At 38.9% G+C, this 24,656-nt stretch overlaps 1 protein-coding gene across 4 annotated transcripts in view; it reads left to right on the plus strand.

The window, feature by feature from the left end:
• The window catches only part of LOC140303780 (chemokine-like protein TAFA-1), a 106,660-nt gene extending 85,297 nt beyond the window's left edge, over positions 1-21,363 (plus strand). The window contains exons 3-6 of one of the 4 annotated variants that reach the window (XR_011915209.1): positions 114-254; positions 14,013-14,137; positions 15,359-15,449; positions 20,050-21,363. Coding sequence is in view for 2 of the 4 variants with exons in the window: in XM_072382680.1 (XP_072238781.1) it covers positions 114-254; positions 14,013-14,209 (338 nt within the window). In the remaining 2 variants the exon portion in view is untranslated. Of the gene's footprint in view, positions 1-113; positions 255-14,012; positions 15,450-16,573; positions 17,643-20,049 lie in introns of those variants that run through there. The other 3 variants (XR_011915210.1, XM_072382682.1, XM_072382680.1) reach the window with 3 other exon arrangements.
• The last annotated feature ends 3,293 nt before the right edge of the window (positions 21,364-24,656 follow it).

Below are 24,656 nucleotides of genomic sequence, written 5' to 3' on the forward strand. Positions count from 1 at the left end.
ACAGAGATAAAAATGAAAACCTACAGTCCACTTTTATGTTTTCATGACATGTTTCATTTTAATCTCTCACTTTTATTTACCATGTAGATCTGTTTCTGCATATCTCTCCACAGAGGGTGGAACATGCGAGGTGATTGCTGCCCACCGGTGCTGTAACAAGAATCGTATTGAGGAGCGCTCTCAGACAGTCAAGTGCTCCTGTTTACCTGGGAAAGTGGCTGGGACGACACGCAACAAACCCTCCTGTGTAGATGGTGAGAATATTTCACGTGTTTCGATGAAATGCTGCTGCTGCTGACCACTATGACTGTGTTCTGTTATTAGTGGAAAAAAGAGCAGTGATTACTTATATACCCCTGACAATACAGTCTGTATGTGTGTGCAGACTCTGATACAATTCACATTGTATCACATGAACTGACCAATTTTAAAAATGACTACTTGATTCAAAACGTAGTCACTAACAATCAGGGGCCTTATACAGAAAATGATTGAAAATTAATGAAGGGTTAGAGGCATGGAATAAATGTTTGGCCAAATAAATTGTGATACTGAGCATATTAAGCATGTTTTTTTTATTTTATTTGACTGTAAAGAGGAGTTAATGGCTGATTATGTGCATCTTTTGAAGTGTCACTTTATTCTAACACAGCCAACAAAATGCTTTTCTGCACAGATATAACCTGAGCTTCTGCAGTATTCGCAGTATATAGTAATATATCCTATATAGTATAGTATTCATATAGTACTTGCAGTTTCTGCAATGAAATCATTGGGAATAAGTCCATGTAATCCAATCCTTCCAGAGCTGTCCATACTAATTTTTTTGTTATTTTATTCTTGTCAACCCATAAGTTAGAGGGGATGCTTAAACTGTCTCATATTTGGCTTGAGACATCTAATTGTTACATGCCACTAGTAGAGCAGAATCTATTTGTTTGTTTTAAAAAAGTGAACATTTAGAAAATCCTTGTGCAGCATATTTTTCCAGAAGCATCACCTTTGTAACATTTTGTTTTAATTGGCTTATTATAGGTTTATTTACTTAAATCAGTAACAGTGGAGATCTCCAGTCTCTGCCACTATTATTTTATTATTTCATGGGTTAGAAGCTGAAAAGTCTGGGAGTCCATGCTCTGAGGAAGTCATGTCAAAACTATTGGTCAGATATACAAACCCGAGCAGATGAGCACGGATAATCCAAAATGTTGATGGCCTACAAAATCTATTCAACAGCAACAGATTTTCATATTACATGAAAATAAAGTGAGCAGCATGCTAAAGAATTTACATAATATTAACAGTTTATATAGTGAGTGTAACACCACAGTTCAATAAGAAAACATTGAAAAAGCCAAGTTTTCACCTATTCATTGTCAGACTTTATGTAAACTTTCTTTTTTGTTGTCTCAATTCTTATTTTTCTGGGTTTGATTTGCTATAATGTAGGCAGTTGTTAGTGCTGGAATAGCAACTATTCCTTCCTCTGCCTCCCTCCTGTGGGGATGTGCATACACATCTACATTTGTAGAAAAGTCAGCTTTATCTCTAAATAAACCTACAATTGCCAAAAGTCTGTGATCACTTGTAAGATTTTCCAAATCCTGAAAACAGAATAGAGCTCTGTCTCAGTTATCTTCATTTTCAAAATGCTGAAAGATTGTTTTGAAAACGAGAGCTTACAGCAGTTTTAAGTAAAAATAAAAAAAAAAACTTCTGTTACAGACCAATAAATATTAGAAATAAAAGACGCTTTAATGTTGGGTTTACCTTCAAGTTTAAACAGCTCATTCCCATCCCAATACTGCACTTCAGACAAAGAAGCACAGCATATTCAACATTTACTGTTGTCTGTTTGATATTTCTTCCAACAAAAATGCATTCGAGCATAAAGAGCCATGTAGTGTTGTGCTTCTGGGCATCATGGGAGACATAGGATGATCCAGTTCAGCTGCTGAACACCCGAAGAGGCGGCACGTTGCGGATCACATTGCTCAAGGCGTCTCAGGCTGATGGAAATGAATAACTAATAAAGAGTCAGGGAAGCTTCAGGCGAGTGCACCTGAATTATCTCAGCTGAAAAAAACAATCAGAGAAAGACAATTTGAAAGAAGAAAAATAAAAAATGAAAGAAGAAAATCCTGACAGGAAGTCACAAGTCTACTGAGACAGAATGTGATTCCCCTTCACTCCATGGAACTCATTTATCACTCCTCACCCTCGGTCCTTTCACCTCCACCTTCAGCTCCGATCAAAGTCATCTCCCTGACTGCCCTCTTGCAAAAAAATGACACCAAAATATCTTCATTATAAGAAATGAGGAGGTGGATGCAGACAGGCCTGCTTGGTGAGCTTACAAGGTTGGTTAGCCACAGCCGACACTCCAAAGAATCTTAGAGGATGAATTACAACAACTCCTCCATAGCACCAAGAAGTTTAAAACTGCTCTCATATTCACACAGATTGTGTGAGACCACTCTCACTCAGATGCTTCCATTTAGCCTAAACACATCATCCCATATCAACACATATCACATATCACATGTCATTAACCATCTTCTATTTCAAACCCAACCACAATCTTTTTCCACTTCTACTTTAAGTAGTTTTGGTTCCTAACCCTAACCAAAAGTTCTAATAGTTAAACTTAACAAGGTCATTGTGATGCCAGAGCCTAACTCAATAGAGTGAGAAACATCAAGTGAATCAAAAGTATTAAATGAATGAAAAAGTTTTAAAGGGTGGTCTTGGAGTCCAGTCTATTTTTATGGGTCCTCTGACTTCCCGTCACCTCCACTTTGTAAGGATTTTACTGCTTGTTCATAATTAAACACTCCAATAGAACTTTGTCTGTGCTGACCGTCCAATAATGACACAACTAGTACATCATTACACCAATGTCCAAAGACACTTTGTTTGTATCTTAGGGATGCCTTTGACAGAATGCCCTTACACCTGAGGAATGTGTATGACCTGCTTAATTATCAGTCAGGCATTTTCTTATCTGCAAATTCAAATTGTATTTCTGACCTGAAGATGATAAGTGATAGCTGAATGCAAACAAAATAGGTTAATATATCTTGATTTATTTGTATATTTATTGAGTAATTTGACTGAATTATGTCTGATTTCGTGATGCTGTGGATGATGATAAAATGTTCAAGACATTCGGCTGCTTCTAACTTTATCTGTGGATCAATTCATTGTACATGTAAGAACACCTGAATCCACTGTACAGCCGTTGTCTTTAAGTCACCTGAATGGGGATTTTGTCAGGTGACGCTATGTTTATACAGTATTTATACAGTATGGAAATGCTCTTAATGTCTTAATGGGTGGATTTTCAGTCACAATTTCTACAGTTAAGTCATCTGACAACAGAAACTGAAAAGAAACAGAAAATTATGTGAATGACAGAGTTTTCTCAGGAATTTATTTGTGTTGATATACACTTATATCTTACTGTTTGTAGAAAAAGATGCAAAAAGCTGGGATTAGTTGAGTGTATACATGCAGAAGTAAAGTCTGCTACATTCGCTTTGCTTGGGTGTCTTAGTCTGTTTTGGAGAAGCATGATTTCATACAATTTCAATCAGCCTGAAGCGTTTACAAATTGTGATTGGTTTGAAACAATATTTAATTTTTTCCAGTGTCATGTAAACATGCATAATGACAAAATCCTTTTTGTCAGTGCACTAATTAAAAAGTACTTGTGAAATAAGAGGTGATTGTCATAGAAAATAGAAGTCACTGAGCAGTACTGCTATATTATTTAGCACCACTGCCACTTTAGAGTTATATTGACTTCTCCACGCAATAATTTTACTCCTTTTAGTCAGACCTTTTACATTCCTACATAGATCATTTGCATGTGCTTGAATCGAATCAAGCTCTTTGTTATTTGTTAAAACTCTCACCTCGGGCTAAAGGGCAGATAAAAATCATTACATAGCTCTTTGTAGTCAGGAGTGTCAGATATTGCAAACACACACTGTTAATTAAGGGATCTTTTCTGTGTGTGAAGATATACAGAGTCAAAATGGAGGGTCATTTCAAAGCTACACCTGATAGTTGTGTGTTTGTCACCTGAGCCCCACGGGCTGGCTCCGCACTATTTGAGGAATTATATACTTGTGGAGTCAGTGGTCTGTCCCCTCAGCAGTGCACTATCCTTGCCCAGATGGAGCTTTCTCCCCAGGTTCCCCGATTATTAATGTTCCGTCCGGATGAGGAACGATGCTGCAGCCTAGCTCATCTCACCAACCCCTGGGGGGGGACCTGCTGCTACAGTATCATACACAGGTTATGTATCCAGAAAAAAATTCTACATAAATAGCCAGCACACTGATGTAACAAATCAAAAGCAGATCTTCATAGGTCATTTGATTTGGGCACATACAGAGCCTGGGGGAATGAACACTCCTTAATCTTTAAGAAAGTTTGCAGAAACAGGCAGTCTCCCTGATGTGCTCTATTATTGGTCATTAACATCAAACTCCGACATCAAAGCACACCGAAGATCAGTCTCATTGTTGAGTGTTTACTGACTTGTGGAGACAAGCCACATGGTTTTTTTTCACTTGCTACTGGTAACTGCTTTGGCTGTTAGTAATACACAGGGATGTGACGACAGCTTGCCTTATGAGGCGTCATACTCAGTGGGGGTCTGCTGTCAGATTATCTTCATAGTGGGACTTGATTATCAGCTTTGACAAGGAGAATTATGTCCCAGTTATGTCAGGGCCAACGAGGCTCCAAGTGAAGAACAACCCTTTCAACAAGTCAGATGCTAATATCACTCGAGCCTCGCTGGACCAGTTCTCAGCTTAGGCGCTCATCACTGCACCACTGCCTTTATCCCAGTGTCTGAGACATGTAAGCTCTCAGCCTCAGTACGGACATACGCACACATGCATGAGGATGCCTTAATATATACACATGTGACCACTTTGTGTTGTCATGTTGCAGCTATATCAGTAAATTGTTTCATCAAGAGACACACAGCTGCCCACTCACTGCTGATTAGCGATGGGAAATTAACCCTTTTGTTGTATCGTGGATCTACATAGCACAGCATTACTGGTTTTGATGTTGCTTTGAGATATATCTGGAGGAGGGAAATGGGAGTAAAGTGGTGAGTCTCAAGTACTGCAGCATTATATGTCCTACCTCCAAAATCTTCAAGGAAGAGTCATGAAGAATATTTTAAACTATTCAAGGCAGTCATCATCCTCTTTATGTGTTTTGTGATTAAAAACATATCTGATGGATAAGAAGAATGTTTGTGTCTCCGACGAAGTTGTAGATTATGATTATATGGCATGCTTTCATGTTCATCTGCGTCACATCCCATTTACTTCTTTACAGCACTGTCTTTTTGTCTTTTTAAATTCCTTGTATCTATTCTTTTGTACAACAGCGAAGACTTTTGCTCCCACTAACATGTCTGCAGTTGGCATACCGAAGTATAGAAATATCCTTACTTCTTTGTCAGCTGTGTGGGAGCTGTTGCTGCACTTGTGCCCACATAAGAAAAGAAACCTCCCAAGAGAAAAAGACATTATTTGTCCAAACAGGCATTCACATACACATGGAGTCACATTAGGCTTTTATGTTCATTGATGCTCAAATAAACACACATGCATCATATTTAGCTGAAATAAATAAAACATTTCACCCTAACCCTTACTGTGGACTGTGTAAAAATGTCAATAAAAACGTTATGCAATCATTTGCTAATCTCACGAACCAATTAGGGTGTTGTGGTGGTTAGTACTGTCGCCTTACAGCAAGAGGGTCCCTGGTTCAAATCCCAGCTGGGGCCTTTCTGTGTTCTCCCCATGTATGCATGGATTCTCTCTGGGTACACTGGCTTCCTCCCACTGTCTAAAACAATAACCCATGCAGGTTTGGTTAATTGGTATCTCTAAATGCACCCTAGAAGTGTGAGTTTCTGTGGTTGTTTGTCTGTATGTGGCCCTGTGAGGGACTAGCAACCCTTTTTTGGCTTAGGTGCATGTAAAAAATGGATGGATAAACCAATTACTTTTTCACAACAGAACATGGAAAGCTCATCAAATGTTGAAAGGGTGATATTTCACTATTTTATGAAAATAATTATCTTAACAATTGGGACAGCAATGTTTACCCCTGTGCAGCACCCCCTCTTCTTTTAACAACAGTCTGTAAACATCAAGGAACTGAGGTGAGAAGTTGCTGGACCTCTGGGAGAGGAATGTTGTCCCATTCTTGTCAGATATAGGATATAGGATATGCTCAATGGTCCCAGATCGTCTTTGTTATAATTTGCATTTCATGATGCGCCAAATTGTTTTAGTAGGTGAAAGGTCTGGACTGTCCAGCACCCAGACTCTTCTGCTGCAAAGCCATGCTGTTGTAATAATGTCATGTCATGTCATGTTTTGGGTTTTGTTTTTTGTCATGTCTTGTTTTCAGGTTTTAGGTTTATTTTTACTCAATAGTTTTTGCTATGTTTTCCCTTGCCACATTAGGTTCATTCAAGTCACCTGTCTTTGTTTCCACATCTGCCCTTCATCCCCAATCACCTCCCCGCAGTATTTTAGTTTCCAGGTTCCCTCAGTTCCTTGCAAAATCATTTCCTCACTTCATGCCACAAGTTTCATGTTCTTCAGGTTTCGTCAGGTCAGGTTTTTGCCTCTCGTTTCTTCCACAGCCATTGCTTTTGTTCGTTTGTTATCCAGCGCAGCCGTGTTTTTTGTTCTTTATTTAAATAAATCTAGTTTATTCCTTTAATCTGCATCTGGGTCCTCTCTCCACCACATCACGCACAACCCCCTTCAACCGGTTGTGACAAATTGAAGCAGTATGTTGTTTAAAGTTGTTTTGTTTGAATATGTAAAGCATTCCCTAAAAAAATATTTGCTCTGTATTGAAGCATATGTTGCTCTGAAACCTGTATATAGGAAAATAAACGATACTGCTCCAGATGTATAAGTTGTCAGTCCCACAGGCACTAATGCACCTGCATTCCACAATAGATGCAGCTGATACAGTGCTGAAACGAAGCTGGATGATCCCTCTCCTCTTTAGTCCAGAGGATACAATGTCATTGATTTCCAAATGTTGATTCATCTGACCACAGAACAGTTTCCACTTTGTCTACATACATTTTAAAGGAGCTTTGGTCAAGGGAAGACAGCAGTTTCTGGATTATGTTCACATATGGCTTATCCTTTGCCTGATAGAGCTTTAACCTGCTTTTTGTGGATGGCACGGTGAACTGTTTTCACAGGCAGTGATTTCTGGATGTGTTCTGTACTGAGATTCCCATGATAGAGCCATACCTGTTTTTAAATGCAGTGATGCCTGAGGGCCCGAAGATTACATGTTTCCAGTACTGATTTTTAGCTGTGTTACTTGTGCTCCAAGATATATCCAGATTCTGAAAATCTTTTTATGATCTTATGCACTAAGGATAATTGAACATTCAAAGTCTTTGCAATCTTACACTGAGAAACATTCTGAAATAAATTCCATAATTTGTACATGCAGTTTTTTGCATGTTCACCTCTGAGACACTCAGCCTTACTACGGTGTTGATATCGAGTCATGTTACTGACCTGTTTCCAGTTACCATAATTTGTCGCAGCATGTTCTTCCAGCTGTTCTTCCAGCTGTTCTTTTTTTTTACTATCACTTACTTTTCCAGTCTTTTGTTGCTTTCCCAACTTTTTTGAGATGTGTTGCTGCCATCCAATCATTTTTATGAAATAGTAAAATGTCTCATTTTTTTTAAATTACATATGTCTTTATGCTCCATTATTAGATACATTTATGAGAGGTCTATGAGATTTCCAAATCACTGCAGCATCCCAACTGTTCTGGACTGTAATTAATGAATCTGGGATGTGTATAGAAAGCCCCTTTGTGACATTTTTAAGAATAAATTTGAATTAAAAACACATTGAAAATAACCATATGAAAATACAGGGCCTCTTCCTCAAGTCTGCAGGTGCTGAGGTGTCCATTACAAATTCACAAATTCAGAAAACCTGTGTGATTATGAAGCCAAACAATATTTTCTGAATTGCTAATCAAACCCTGGTTCTCTCTTTCCTGAAACAGGCAAAGATTAACGCAGAATAATGATTCTCTGAATCTGACCCCAAGTTCAGGGGTACAAGTCTCAGTCCTCCAGTAATTATACACTTGCTTCATTTTCTCCATGCTCTTGTGACCCTTCCACTACTTTATTGCTATTGCAGAGTACTTGCACTCCTACCTCAGACTCATTAAGATGGAAATGCTTCTCTTTTTAAGTCAGTTCAGTGTAAATCTTCAAGTAAAGTGAACTGGAGATCACTTGATAGACTTGCAGGCTTCATTATGTAAATGACTGATTGATTGACTGATATTTAAAAAACTGAATGAATGAGGCACTTGAAAAAAATCAATGTAAACTGATCAGATACAGAGGGAGAAACAAACATCCACAAAACTTGATGTATCTGTGAAAGATAAGAGGTGAGGCTGATTGTTTACAGCTGAGTTGTGAATGGCATCGATCGCAGACGCCACTGTAAATTTAGCCTCAAAAATGGTGTAAGAATATAAAGCCTTGTTGCTTTCTGCTTCAGATATTGACAGAAGGTGATAAAAGTGGCCCATTGGAAGGCAAACACAAAAGCTGACATTACTGGAAAACGTGCGGTGTGATTAGTTTAAAGTCAGGCAAGCACTGTGCGGCCTCTCCAAGTTAAAAAACATTAACTATTCATGGAGCGCACAGACATGTATTCACATTTTGACACAAATGGAGATCAATTCTCTTCCTCATTCGTCAAGGTGTTGAAACATTCTGCTACCTGGCAGGGACATGTCAGTGAGTTCAATCCATCACAGAACTTACTCACCAGTGATCTGACAGATGCACTTGTAAAAAGGTCCATTGCTTCATGTTTTTCAATCAGTTCAAGTCCCACTCTTGGCTGTTTGTCCATCAAAGCTACAGAGTCCAGCCTGTCATGGCTAACATCTTGAATCAAACACTCTTCCTTGCCTTGTTTGCTGATTACTTCAAGCTAATCTGTCATCTTTGACAGTCTACAGCAGCTACTTTATAGTAATGTGAGGACTGTGTTAGTTGGTGTTCCCGAATTAAATCATACTAAAGGCTTTCATCATGTTTGCAGATGAACCTTGAAATAAATGGTCAGCCTGAAAAGGGAGTAAAGACAAGTCCAGTGCAGGGCTTCCTTCCCACAGAGGAGACACAGCGGAGGAGTAAAGTTTGCTGATGTTGAACCAAAGGTCATACCCTATGTGCTGACGATTGCACAGGGAGTAGTGAAGTAAAAAGACTGTTGGAGGTCAGTGGTCACCAGTGAGTGATGCATGGATCCCAGCCGAGAGATGGCTCTTCTCCAGTGGTCAAGGTGAAAGCTGAAAGGTGAAAGTTTTGTCCCATTTCAGCCATGTACACAAACTCTTAGTGTTCCCATTAGGCTCCACTGTCTTCTTATTTCTTCCTCATTCCCATAAGAAAATATCTGTCATTCACGGTGAGTTGTCTTAGACCGCCTTGATGTCTTCCACATAATATGAAAAATGTATCTCAAGGCAAAGTTCAAATTTGACTATGAATATGATCAAATATATACTCACTGCTCATTGAAATTCTGCTTTCAGTACAGGATGGGTGGCTGTCAAGATATAAATTAGTGGTGTGATAAAGTGCCTTTTTAAAGATAGTGGACTTTGCATCGGCTGGTCTGTGCTGTCAAATTTATATTTTTGAACACAACTCTGAAGCCCAGTTCTAGTTTACAGTGTCTGGATGATGACATTTTTTGGCTTACACATTGCAATTTGTCATGGTACCAGTTAACCATCTATGATCTTGCCAGATCATAACGAGGAGTGTAATAGAAAAATTAAAAAAAAATGTTTTCAGTTGGATATTTAACTTTTATTCTAAAGAGTTATGAGGGCTAATTAAACAGAATAAGGAATCCTATATTCACAATGTTTATAGAGAAATAAAAGAACTATGCCATGTACTGGTCTATTTTAAGCTGGACCTTTTGGGTCATTGCAAATATCCCTAAAATGCCCAGAGGTTCAAGGGCTTTGACAGCCCTTGCTCTTCAAACATGCCTCTGTCTGCTTGTGAGTTGGGGCAGCTCTTACCACAGATATAAAGACCAGACACATGATAATGCTGGAGAGAACTAAACTTTAAAAGTGGTTCTGTTGGTTGACAGATGCTGCTGACAGTGCACACATTTGCAGCAAGTCTTTTTAGTGCATCTCATACAGGCAGATATATAAGCATAGGGTTGTTTATATCCATAGGGTTGCTACTATAAAGGCATTTGCCCTGCTGCAATTTTTGGAGGGGGTCAACAGGTCGTGTCTTACCGCTGCTACTTGAGTGCACTTAATTAATTTTAGTTGTATGTGAATACTGTGTTTTGCTGCCATTTCCTTTCACACTGATTGCTCTCATCTCTTTGTTCTCTGTTGTAGAGAAGAGGATAACCAAGACAAGTAAAGATAACTTTTCCGAAGTTGACATCAACCTCTGATATGAAGTCTAGTAAAAGCTTCCAATTAGATATGACTGGGGACCATAATTCTGTCAGACCTCTCTTTAAAAGGAAAAAGTGGGACAAAAAAAAAAGAAAAATCTTTCTGATGCAGTTCTTATTGCACAAATGTTGCAGTTATTGTGACCCCCATTATTTTCAGCATTGCATATATCCACCTCTAATTCCTGTTTTTATCAATGTAATGAACTAAATGATCTGACAGGTAGCCAAAGGCAGCATCTGAATTTATATAAACTGCAGCAACTGGATAAATGATCAATCCATCATTTATAGCGTTTGTTTGTAAATTGCAAATATAAACCTTGATTGGCTACCGACTCTTAGGCCGTGACTGTTAAGTTGGAAGCTCACAGCAAATGATGATTTCCATGAGGTAACAAGACGGACATCATTGTCATGTTGGCAGTAAATCTGCTGTACCAGTTCAATACAATCATGTGCTTTGGTGTGCATTTGCAAAAAGAGGAAGTGAATGAAGAAGCTATCACGTAGGTTTTTTCATAAATGTGGAATAGCTTACTGCAGGGACCTAAGTGTGAAACCTCTGATATCAGCAGTAGAAACATACATTTTGGTGAGACATTCTGAGACCTAATAAAGAAGTGAACAAACATTCACAAACAAACAGAAGGTAAAAGCGGGTGCTGAAATCCAATGAGTTTGGTGGAGCTGTACTTCAGCAGATTTTGTGGGCCCCACTGAAGTCCTGTGACTGTAGTGGAGTGCTGTTGCCATATGGGTGTGAGTGGGGCCTGTGCATGAAAAGACTTGGGTAGGTTGTTTCAAAGCAACATTCATGTGAATGCCAAGATGCAAGTTTGTTTCAAAGTTCTAGGGTTTCCCGAGCAAAATAACTATAAAAGTTGCAGACATTACACTTCAGCATAATATTGTCTTAAACAAGCCATACATGATCAATCAAAATAATTGATAACAATCAGTAATTAAGATTATGGAGTGTTGAACAACTAGCTGGTATTCTGGCTCTCCCTAAATTGTAAACACTCCATAATATTAAACATGTAATAAATAAATAAATTTGTAAAAACTTTCTAGGCCCATTTTATGCTGCTTTTATTTAGACCCAGCTTGTATAAATGACCTTTGCCTTTCTTTGCGCACTAAGAAAGGATTAGATTATTTCACTTATGTGGAGTACAGTAAATGCAATTCAGCTCTCATGTGAGGCCACATTTTAATTTTCTGACTCATTTTTGCTCTCCTCTCCTAAATTCTTTCTGAAGAAATGGATTTTTGTTAAGCAGATACTGCTCTGCAATTTTTCAATGGCAAGCAAAGTCAATGTTCACACTGCTGGATATAAATCCCCCATGGTTGATGGTGTAAAGAAATTAAAAATAAAAATTAACATCTTGGTTCCCTCCTTTGCTCTCTGGAGCTAAAGGAACGGAATAAACAGTGGCTGCAACACAGCACATCATTATCACTCAGCAGAACTGATTAAACAACTTCTCGAGCCTTGTCATAAATTGGTTCTTAATGAGGACTTCCTGGGTTTGCTATGGTGTCACCTAAAACACAGCTCAGTGCAAACATGATTAAAAATGTGAATATTTAGGCCAAGGGATAAGGACTGGGACAAAAATCAAGCTAAAAAGAGCACACTGGAAGATGGACCAGCATGTAATCAGTGGGTAGGATAAAGAGCCATGGGGGAGGCCAAAAGGCGAGTTCACAGCTGGTTAGTAGATGCTCTAATTGTGGCATTCAGCATCCTTAGGGCCTGTGAAAGGAAAAGCAAAGTGATGAAACACAGCAAGTTCACTGAACAGCACAGGAGTAGAGCAGAGGTCCAGTCATTCTCTGATATATTTGCAGTTCAGTGTTTCCTTCCACACCATGTTGTCAGGGACTATGATATAACAGCCTTCTTCCTTTATAATGCTCATGCCCACAATTTATTTGTGGTTGGTCTGTAACCTTGGCAACACATGCTACAGGGTAAAGAAAAAAAATCCAAATTATTTTCACAGGGATTTGAAAAATTTGATGGGTAGTTTAACATACCACACTCACATCGCATTTGACCTTCACTTTCCTCTTCATGTCAGAATGATAAAAGGAAAGACACTCGCTGCGAATTTAAGGGAACAAACAACATGCTGAAAAAAATTCTGTTGGGGAAAGAGATTAATTATAATCTGAAAAACTGCTTTGAACTCCTCACATTTGCTGTCAGAGAGCTCAAATGGAGGACTGTAAAAAAACAAAAAAACTTCTTCAAACATCATGGTTAATAAATGAAGCAGACTCTGAGTTGTGGATATGGACTGTGAACATTTCCCACTGCAATACATCTGGATTTAAACAAAAAAGGAACAACAACAACAACAATAAATAAACAGAAAGTCATGTAAAATGCACTGCAGGTTGACACACACATTTAGCAATGGTTTAGATTTACAAATGAAAATGGGGATTTTTCTTTCTATCATAAATGGCAAGAGAGTGGGGCTAGAGATAAATAATCTCCTGGTAAACTGTATGAATGTCATTATGTTAAGTATTATGTTTGGCAAAATCTAGGTGTATAAGTTCGGGGGATGCTCAGAAACTATATTTTATCACATATAAGCTAAGAAAACTTCTGATCGACATTAGCTGAAAATTATCAAGTGCTTTTTTTCTGAGATTTTTTTTTTTTCAATGCGACATTTTTTGTGAGGTGGCTGTGGCATAAGCAGAAAAATATCTAGTGACACAGGGCATGAACCATCCGGTCTGTGCAGAATACATACTGTATGCACTGTGATGAGTTAGTTAGAAGGTCATATATAGGTAAACAAAGCTAATCTATTTAATTATCCTCTATGCATAGAGGGTTTCTTAGCAAAAATTAATTGTAATGAAAGTTGTTGGCTGGCGTTTTTTAACATCTTCACCATATTTTGTAAGATTTTTTCTTTCTAAGTACACATACTTGCACATAATGCACACCCAGAGACACAAATAATGAGAGAGCGAGGGAGTGAGAGAATTCTCGATGAGAAGATGAGAACATATTTGTTTTTGTCAAATAGCTAGAGGAAGGATTCAGTCGATGTTAATGAGGGGCAATTAGTTTTGATTAAAAATTAGATTGCTCCCTTATATGCAATGTAGCTATATCAAAACAAAATAGTGATTAATTTCTGTTTTTTTAAGAAATTATTGTCATCACCAAAAGTGCCCGTGCAGTAAGGTTACAACTCCTCTGAGGGCTGAAGAGGAGGGGAGAGAAAACTCATTTAAAGATATGAATGGGTGTTTTTTTCTGAAGATGCTCATATTGTAGCGAGTGGATGGTCAGAGTACTGTGTAATATACGCACAGAATGTGTTTGCATGGGTAAACCTGTAACAACGTGTCTTTGTAATACACTAACCTTCCTTGTGGTGGATCTGTCTTTGCCTCCTGCAGCATCCATTGTAATCGGGAAATGGTGGTGTGAGATGGAACCATGCCTGGAGGGAGAGGAGTGTAAGACTCTGCCTGACAACTCTGGATGGATGTGCTCCTCTGGGAACAAGATCAAGACCACAAGGGTGAGAACTCCCACACACTCCACTGCAAATGTGTACATTTACATGCACACGTTTCCACTCAAAAAACACTGATTCCCGTGCACATAACACACACATGCAATGTTTGTTTTGTATGTTCTGGTTGTGCATTTAACCCCGACATACAAGCATTTACATAATCCCTCTAAGCACTACAGGACATTTACACCAATGTCACCCACTATATGCCCAAAACAGACTTGAATTTAAAATCTAGTCAGTCCTTTGGACTTGAAATAAAGACATTGCTCGAAATATCAAGAAGCTATCTTTGAATCCTTGTCAAATGCTTTGACGAAGTCTGTCTGTCAATACAGAGTCAAACTTTTACATAAATCAAATGTGCACAATGTACACTGTTTGCAAATTAATAGGAAGGTACATCTATGCTTTCTGCATAAGAAGATGATTCTGTTTGGTGTAAACAACTTGTCTATGGGACCATAGCAGTAAAAATAGATATAAATCAGGTGGTAAACAAACAGGTGGTCTCTGCCTCATTTTGCTCACATTCCGCTCAGAGATAAAGTTAATGGCCGGTCTGCTTCTTCACTACCTTTCTGCTTTCTGAACTGACTCCGAATGCAGCATGCAAAAATAATGAAGGGAGTTCAGTCTTGGAAGCCAGCAGTTCAGCACTCTGTGACAGGTTGATCACCTGATTTGTATTCACTTAACTGACCCCCTCCCTCCCTTCTAGTGCTTGGAGACAATGACTTTGAATAAAAGCAGAGATTAATAGGATGGTAGGGGAACAGAGTACAGCTTGAGAAGGTTAGACCACATGGGGCTTCCCAAGGTTGATCTATAGATTTATATGCCAGCAGATAGACGTAAAGCTTTCCCCTCTCAGCCACCACTGGCTTAAAAATTTCAGAAAGAAGTTGATCGAACGGGGTCTTGCCAGCCTGCCAAGGTAAGCCGCAGCTCATAGTTCACTCTAAATAGCTCTAAGTTTCAGTTTAGTCCTTTTCACAATTTGAAATAGACAATGTCTTATATATCTTCAGTCATATACTTGTTTTGCTTTCTTCCGATAAATAATTCAAGAATGTACATTTTTGCACACAAAAGTAGAAAAAGCATCACAGTAAAATAGCTTTGTTCTCAAATCTGGTAAGAAGAGGCCCAGAAGGTCAAGCCCGAGGCTGCTTTTCTATCCAATACACACATGTCCTTTTTTTCTTGACCCTCTCTTTGCAGAACACCCAGCCATACTCCCCTTTTTAGCTTCTGGAAGCAAAATGCAGAGGATGGTCAACAGAAATTGAGCTGCATTCTTGCTTCTGTAAAGGTTAGTCTTTTTCTTAAGCTGTTTTTTTCTTTTTGTTTTCCCGTCTCTCTCTCTCTCTCTCTCATCACTGTGTGCACTTGAATGTCGGCCAGTAGGAGTGGGACCAACTCATGTTCAATGACTTCCCATTAACCCAAATACTCTGCGCGAAATAATCAAGTGTGTGTTTACATGCTGTGCATGATTAGCCAGGCGTGACACAAATACTGATCACACCGCCACCCACCGTAAATATTTATCCTCCAGCACAGAGGATGCATAAATTATTTGGAAGCTCCTGCATTTTTCACAGAAATGGTAGGATACGTATCACTAGATGTATAGTAACCCAATGTACATGTAGATTCAGCATGTCGTTGCGAAGTTCTGTAGAAACACACAAACACACAGAGTCAAAGCCTTTTGCAGAACCCTGCAGTCTGTGATCAGTGTGTAATGGCAGGATCAGCCCTTCTCCTTTCGTTGCCTTCTTTGTTCTGTGTCCTGTTTTTGCTATCGGCTACTGTGTAGGTTTTGATTACAGAGCCTTGCACCGGTCTGCCAATCCCATTAGGGACTAATCTGTGACATGCTCCACTGTGTGTTTTTACTCCTAGAAGTGTATACACGCATGTGTTTTTTATGTGTTTGATATGCGCCTGTGTTTGTACACAAGTGAGCTTGCTGGGCAGGCCCTTTCCCTTTCCGTTGTGTGGCTTCTTATCAGAGGCCACTTGATATCCTTATCCCCCTCTGAGGGTCTTGTTGAAGCAGCTATCAGCACACAGCATAGCCCACAGCCTACATGAAAGGCCTTTTATCCTGCACTCTGCTCTCTTTTTAATCAGCATTCTTCATTCACCTGCCTCACATGCCAAACTGCCACATTTGTATGTGCTTTGTCCAGAAGCCAGAAAACCCACCACAAAGTGCCTTTTTTTTCTCAAATTTTCAGCCATTTCACTTCACCTGCAGGTTTTTATATTGCTCTGAAAACTGTCAGTGAAACACAATATGGCAGGTACTCACATGGCCACATAATGACTTAATTTCCATCTTTCATAAAAATTGGCATGAAAAGTAAGGAGCCAAGCAAAGCCATAGGCTGACAGATGTTTCTTCTTTTCTTTCTTTATGTCTTTCAGAGAGGGAGCCCTTCATTGCCTGTTCTGTATCAGCAGACAAGGCAGGCCATTTTGTTTGTGGAAGTCACAGTTGAGAGCATGGCTGGGGAGCACCTTCCAAAGCACCCGCCCACCATAGATCGACATTACCTGCTCCACTTGCTAAATAGATCAATCCATTTATGCTCCTTCCAAACAATTATGCCCCTTAAGAAAGACAGGAAGAATGAGAACAGCCGGGATAAAAATATTTTTATTTTTACAAGTTATACTCCCATATTGGTTGAATGAAATATGATCAAATATGGTTATTTAACAACCTCACTTTCTGAGCAAGAGTGAATTGAAATATTTTTTCAGTATCAATGAACGTATTTAATGCAACCCTCATCAGGCATCCCATTAACTTACTTTTTTTTTCATTTTTAGCACATTCACACTGCAGCATAACCATTTATTTGTGTACAAAAGTTGTTTTTATTATATAGAGACACGGAAATTCCACTCAAGTGTCTAACTTTTCAATTTAGTGAGTGCAAAGCATCAAACTTAAGTTTTATTGGTCCTTATTCATCACCATCTCTTTTTCCCCAGCTATAGTCTGACATGATTCACTTACTGTTGAAAGAGCCTTGAGTCAAAGGAACAGACTCTTTCCAAACAAAATAACACACTGTGATAGGATCCAGCCCATCCGTGAGGACAGTCTAAGAGCAAAAGTGACCTGCCAGCATACATCATCATCATCTATTTTATCAAATGATGAGTCCTTAATAGCCATAGCACATTGAGTTTGATTCATCCAGGAATGATCTGCTCCATCTCTGTTCTTGATCATCCTTCTTCTTAACCTCCTGGCCTGTATATTGTCGTCATGGCTACAAACAGAAAATGATATGGTACGGTAAAAAAAATAATCTATGTTTGAGATTTAGATTAAACTGCCAGACATACCCTGATTGTTATTCTTTTGACATATTTTACAGGTCTTGAGTGTAGGAGTTCATTCCAACTGCTATTAATTAATTCATATACATTTTCTTTTCTTTCTTTTCATTGTCAGTGTTTAATTAAATGGTTCTTGATGCAACATGTTGTCTGGAGTCTTCTGTTTTAAGAGGGTACTCTTTAGTGCTGCTGTTGAAGATTCTCAGCCGGCATGATTGATTTGTTGAGCCCTAAACAAGAGAGAGGGGAGAGGGTAGGTTATGTTTGCATTAAATTCTTTTACTAAGGCAATTGTCCTTGGACCCCACTAACTGAAGTCTGAGTAAATCCCAGTTTAATGTAGTCAGCAAATTAGAATGCAGACACCAAAGAGAGGACAGATAGGAAATCCTTGAGCTACTGCTACCTGCTGCACTGTTCATTTGAAATACACCAAATAGAACAGAGGAGACTTTTAGTCCCACTCACACACACAAGTGGGTTGAAATGATGACATTTCCATAAAACCCCTCTTTTCTTACTAACAAACCTCCGGGGGATCTGAGAAAGAGAGCGATCCTGTAACCTGTGACTGCTCTTATTCTGGCAGAGGTAATTTTGATATGTTGGCAGACGGTACAGATGATACAGATGCAAATGCTGGACAGATAAGCCAAGAGGATTATTGTGTTTAAGGAACATGGGGGGAAAACAGAACATCTTTTCAAAGAGAGATGCTGTGACAAGACCTGGAAGGAAAATTATCATCCTGAACTACTATTTAAAGCAGCTGTGGTGAATTCATTAGTACTGCTCTCTCCTTAAAATCGGTCTGCAGATAAATTATATGACAACTGTTTTAATAAGTGAACTTGTTCTAGCTGCATTTCAGTAAACAAAGCTAATGATACTTTATCTAGAACTTCTTCAATTGATCTCTTTAAATAGTATCATCTGAATTCTCAGCACATGGCATGAAAAGTTGTGCAGGCCTGTATATCTATAATCGTTAAAGATATCGATAGTTTAAGAAATAGACATTCATTTTTCAAATGTGCACACATGGTGAGCATAAATAATGTTTTTTTTTCCTACTTACATGTGGCGTTAACATGCAATCTGTATATGATACTGATATTGGAGCTTTGTGTTTCCACATGTGCACCTTTTAATTAAAAAAACATATTAATATACATTTATACTTATCCAGACAAGTTATGGGAATGCAGAGTACATGTTAATGACAGATGCTAGTGGCATAGAGTAGGAACTTAAGTTGAAATTGTGAAAAAGGTCATTTTTCTACAAAGGTTGTTGCTTGAGCTATGTACCAGTACATATAAACCAAATGTGTTTTACATTTTTCAAAAGGTTTCTGTAATACTAAATGTTATGCTTACTAAAAAATTATCAAAGTAGACTAAAAGCGTACTCTCTTTACAATATAGACTTTTGAAAATCCTTATTATTAAGTTTTCATAGAATTAAAGCTTCAACATAATGTCTCAAGGTCAACATTCTCCTCCCTTCTCACATTATTCTCTGAAGCATGATACTGAAATAACACACATAGTAAATAGATGTGCACAACACTCTTACCATTGGAAAATATGGTCAATAAAATCGTTTGGCTGGCTTAGAAGAATGTTCAACAAACTGGATTTCCACACAACAGCCTCCACAATCAAATCCACACACCTGGCTACCACCTGCCAAGCCTGCTGGAAATGTCATGACTGCATTTCTTTGTTGAACAGGATTATGGGATTTCTAATTGGTATCACAGTGGGCAATTAACTTCAGACTTTGTGACTGTTCTATCACATGGCAATAAAATAACTGGAAAATGTGCTGAAGCTCTTGACAGTTTTCTTGCACAAATAGTTTGATAAAAGGGAGAGGTGGTGGTACGAACTCAACAACTTCAACACTTGCAGACATCGTGGACACAGTTTCTATTGAGCTTCACATTGAGCAGGATGCTGAAAAGCAGAACATTCAATAGCTGTCTCAAGGCTGAACAAAGTACCATTGAAATGTGTCCTGGTCTGCAACTGTGGGTGAATTAAAGCTCCCTAAGCTAGAGCCACAGAGACAGCTTAGACTCTACCGCAGGGGGCCTGTTTTAGCTAAGCAAAAGTAATTTTATCTGTTTGGAGGAAAATTCTGTGAACAGCTGGCTTAGCGTCAAGGTCCCAATAAAGCTGGTTGCGAGAAGAGCAGGGCCAGAGGTTGAAAAAAGTGCACGATAAAGCCAAAAATGAAAAAATGTCAATTTAGGAAGCAGACATACACAGCATGGAAACACACCAGGGTGTTTTTGTACAAAGAGTTTTGGAATGTATCTGTAACACACCTAAATTTTTGGAATGTCTGTTTTTAGTAGTAGCGTGAACCAGGAGGTGAGACGGGGTTGTACAAAACTCTGCAGTCCAAAATAGTCACCTTGTTATAGAAACACACAAAGGAAGCAATTCCTTGGGATCCTATTCTCGCACACTTGTACGCCTTTGTTCTGTCTAAGCGTATGTGTGTTTTCTCTCCTCTCCTCTTCCTCCTCTGTGTTGCAGATTCATCCCAGGACCTAACAGAGAGCTCCCATTGCAGGGCTGAGTGCCAGGCTTTTCCCCTCATGCACCCCTTCTCTTCCCATCAAATGGACTAAAACTATTACATCCACGGTTGCTGACTGGCTTACCTGGGACGACAGAAAGGATATCCACCCAGATAAAACAGCTTTGCTTGCGTGGTGCCAAGGATTTGAAACTAGACTAATCCCCTGTTTGATCAATGAGCCCCATGTTTGTGACTCCTCTCTTCCACACAGCTGTGGCCAGTTTCCAACCCACTCTTTTTCTGTTTCCCTCACTCTGTCTCCTTCTCAAAAACAGAGACAGCTTAGCTGAGGTTATTTAGAGGTTGTTATGACATTTGAAGACAATCTCTTCGGACTCCCTGTAGGTGTACTGGTTCTCACATAGGAGCTCACATAGACCTGAAAATGGGATCCATAGAACTGAGGGAGCAGAGAACTGAAATTACCCTCATGTTCTGCTGTTTCTGTGTGGAAGGTATTCATATGTGACTTGCAACTGGAGATGGATTGCTCTCACTGCAGACAGGACATTTAGCTGAAAAACACTGGATTTTCAGTTACTGTGACCAGTAGCAGCCCACAGTGAGATAATGATGAGGGTTTCGGAGTCACAGCCTCACCTTCATACTCCATAATGGACTTTTTGGTGGGCATGCCCAATGTAAATTCATGAGCACAACTTTTTTTGTTTTATGTAAGATCATTTGTGTATATATACTCATATATAAACGCATAACAAAGACTATAAGATGACAGATCTAAGAGGCTGAAAAATGTATTTACCATTCTATTAGGAGCTCAAGACCCATGGTGGAATATTGATCAGCCCCCAAACATAATCCAGAGGCTAGTGTGTACTGGAGTGCTTTTCAATGTATGCCTGCATTGGAAAAAAAGTCACAAGTGAATCATAAAAACAAGGTTTTTTTTGTCATTGAACAATGTTGTTGGTTGAGCCAGCTGCTTGTAGTTTCTGTACAGATTATGAAACAATGTATAAAACTGACTCACATAAAAAAGCAGCACCAACAACAATCCTTGACTTTTCCACTCAGACACGGTAGGGACTTAAAGCAGCTGCAAAAAAACTGACCATGATGATGGGATGTGGTCACGGTTAAGAGTGTTTGTCATGTGGTTCTCCCTTTCACATGTCAGAGAGAGATGATTGATTCAAAATGACAGTGGAAAAGTATTAGTCACAATGGAGAAACATAGTTATCCCCCAGTAGATATAAGTACATTACAGGACAGCCTTATGAGAAATAAAAATGGTTTTCTATACTGATATGCTGTCTCCCATTCCTCCATTTGTTGACTGATATTTTGAAAAGTGTTATTCTTATGACCATTTGAAATGTTGCATGAGGGTGGAAGATCTTGTCAGAGTTTCATTTACATTATGTGGTAACATCATGAAGAGAGTTTTTGCTTGAGTAGACAAGCAATCAACAACAGCCCAAGAAGTGTCTGAAAATGACTCACGGACACACAAACACTCAAACATGCAGTAAACACAAACAAATCTGCGATGCTTCATTTGTACAATTCCCTCTGTGGTAGAGTGGATTTATCAAAACAGAGCATTCAATTCATTCATGCAATTAGAATAAATGCTTTCAATATTGGGGTAGGCAAAATTCCAGATGATTTTCAATATCGGCCTCCTCTCTCAGCTGATATTAGATTCGTCTTTTGTCCCAGCAGACACACTCATATACATTCATCATTTAGGAATATGGCTAGCTTCGCGTAGCCTGGTGCCCCGCTAAACAGTCACAGAGGCTACAAAAAAGACGGACACATCAATCTCCCAGCGGTCCTGCCAGAATCATGCAGGAATATGCAAAGGGAAAGAGAGAGCATGTTTCTTCCTCCTCAATGGGTCATTTCCTTCTTTGTTTTTCATATCTAATAAGATTCTCTATCCTGTTATTAAGATTGTGCTAAAGAAAATGAGTATGTGAAAGAGTTGGTGTGTATGTATGACAGCGTCTTTGGCTGCTGTTCAAATGCTATTAGCAAAAATGTGTGTGCATTTCTTAAACCTGGCAACCCATGTTTGTTTTTGGGTTTTTTTGGAGATGGTACACAGAATCTGTGAGACAGACATCCCACCACAACCTACTGTGAAGATTATCCTCAAATTCAGAGCTCATGTGGGAAATCAAGAAATTTCTCCCTTCCTACTTATACAAGTTGTAAGTGGATTTTTGCCTAAAAGGTACTTGGGGATCAGAAATGGATGAGGTGCCTATTCTTATACTCTTTTATGCGCTTCTTAGCTATATCCAGAAATGGTAGAGTCACGCTGCGTAGGGAGGTCCTGGTCCATTTTTGACAGAGCGAAAAAGAAACGCAGCGTGATTCGACAACAGGGGGCAGCGCCTCCTCCCTTTCTGCAGTACTGTGCAATCTAAAAAGCGAGACATCCATCAAGTCCTGCTGGCCTCCCATTGAGACAGGTAGACAGCCATGTCCACATCTCACTGGACAGCTAATCAACATTTGAAAGCAAGGACAAGCTACTTTTATACAGTCAAGACATGTGCAGAAAATATGTACATTGTTGTTTATATGACTTGTTTATAATTTCATTATTTAAAGTGTATCTCAAGTAAAACTGAAACTTTGGCTCTGCAGTTAAAGACTTGAACCTTTACAAGAAGCTGCCAACACATCAGCACTTCAGTCTTTGCACTTTATCACATTCATGTTCTTTGATCATTTTGAGTAACAACCTATAATTTGTGAGAAGGGCAATGTCGATGCGATGCAGACATTTATTGTAGACATTATGGGCATGAGTCAGAGTGAAAATTTGCTTTACAAAGAGCATCCACAGTGGCTGGACAACTAAAAATGCTCAAAAATCATTAATGACCCAAGACTTGATTTCAGCGATGGATATTCTGCGACTTCAGATGTTATTACCATTTTCTGTGAAAATTAGCCATAAATTATCAGACAGTTTTTGTTGGAGTGCATTTAATCCTTTTAATCATCACATATAGAAATTGAAAGTGATAACACATTAATGAGGATAACCTAATTGTTCACAAGACCTTCGTAAAGAATACAAAAATCCAAGATGTCATAAAGTAACATGCAGCAATAATTGTGCTCCACTTTAAGTTTGTGGAACCAAGTAAAGTCAAAACAGCAAACAACAAACTGTAAAGTGAAATACACCCGTACCCTGCTGCAAAGCCACTATCTGTAACAGATGAGCATATACTCTGATGGGCGTGCAATACATCACTGTCCTAGTCCCATGACACTGTGGTATACCTGCCAACCAACAATACACTTCTCAGCCAAATGACTTGCCAGTCTATGATTGTCAGCAGCTGCCATAATGATAATTTATTTCTCTGCTGCTTTACAGTTCTTCACCTTATTTCCCCTCCTGTTTCAGCCCAGAACACAGCAACTTGAAATCCATCATGTTCTACATGAATGGCCAAGTGTCAAGCATGACATGTCGTGTCCCACAAGGGGCTATGGTGTCGTCACAGAGCAGCCTCCCTGGGAGATTTCATAGTTCAGACTTTCCCATTAAACAGAGGGCATTTTTCATAGCAGTGACTCCTTACGGTCAAACGGCTGTCAAATCAAGGTTTTTCTTTTTTTTTTCTTTTTTTTCGAAGGACCAAGTGCTTGATTTGAAAAAAAGTGTGGGATCAGGTAAACAAAGGAGGGAACACATTGTTCCAAGCTGGAGAGTATAAATTATCTATATGTTTTAAGAAAATCCCTACCCTTGTCTGTGTATCTCACATGGTATATACTTTTACACTGAAGAGAAATGTACAGAAATGTGAATGCAGTGACCTTTTCATGGAATGCACATGACTCTGCTCTCCCCAGCTGGTGCAAACAGTCTGCTGCTGTCAGGGTGGGATCGATCAGTTCAATTTTATATCTTATATGTGAAAACTAGGCAGGGCTTTTTGGAGGTACCACCCTAGTGCAATATAATTCAGCACAATAGAATAAAAGTGTGCTGCCCTGTATAACATCATCTAAACTTTTTTCACTTTTCTGGTTGCAGTGTGTTTGATTGATTATTTGTTCCATTCATCTATAAATAGTATATGACTTTTTATATACTAAAAGTAAAAAACTACCTAGCACAATATTAGTATACTAAGAAATGTTTCATCAACACAGGTAAGGTTTTAATAAAGAAGGAAATCCACAATACACTACAACTAAGGACAGACTGTACCTTTTTTTGTGGTTGGAGAGGTCATATCTAGTTTGTCTGAGGAGTTCACAACACCAACCTGGTTCTCCGGCTGCATGACAGAGGCAAAGCACTATGCTGTCAGGCCAAACCTATCCACATACATTAAAAGGCTGCACTGAACCTATTCAAAGTTTAGATGGAGGATAAAACTTGAACATCTTTTGTGTATATCCTACATAAAAAGTTTTGGCAAGACATTTGTCATTTTTGCTTTCTCTCTCACACTCTGTTAAGCTGGCAGAGTTACTCAATTTATTTCATTCTGCAAATGTTCCATTATATATTAGTATAATTGGAGGAGATTTTCTGATTGAATTAAAAAGTGGAAA

This window comes from Leuresthes tenuis, unplaced genomic scaffold (assembly GCF_036924035.1).
Source record: "Leuresthes tenuis unplaced genomic scaffold, fLeuTen1.0.hap1 SCAF_3, whole genome shotgun sequence".
Lineage (NCBI taxonomy): Eukaryota > Metazoa > Chordata > Actinopteri > Atheriniformes > Atherinopsidae > Leuresthes > Leuresthes tenuis.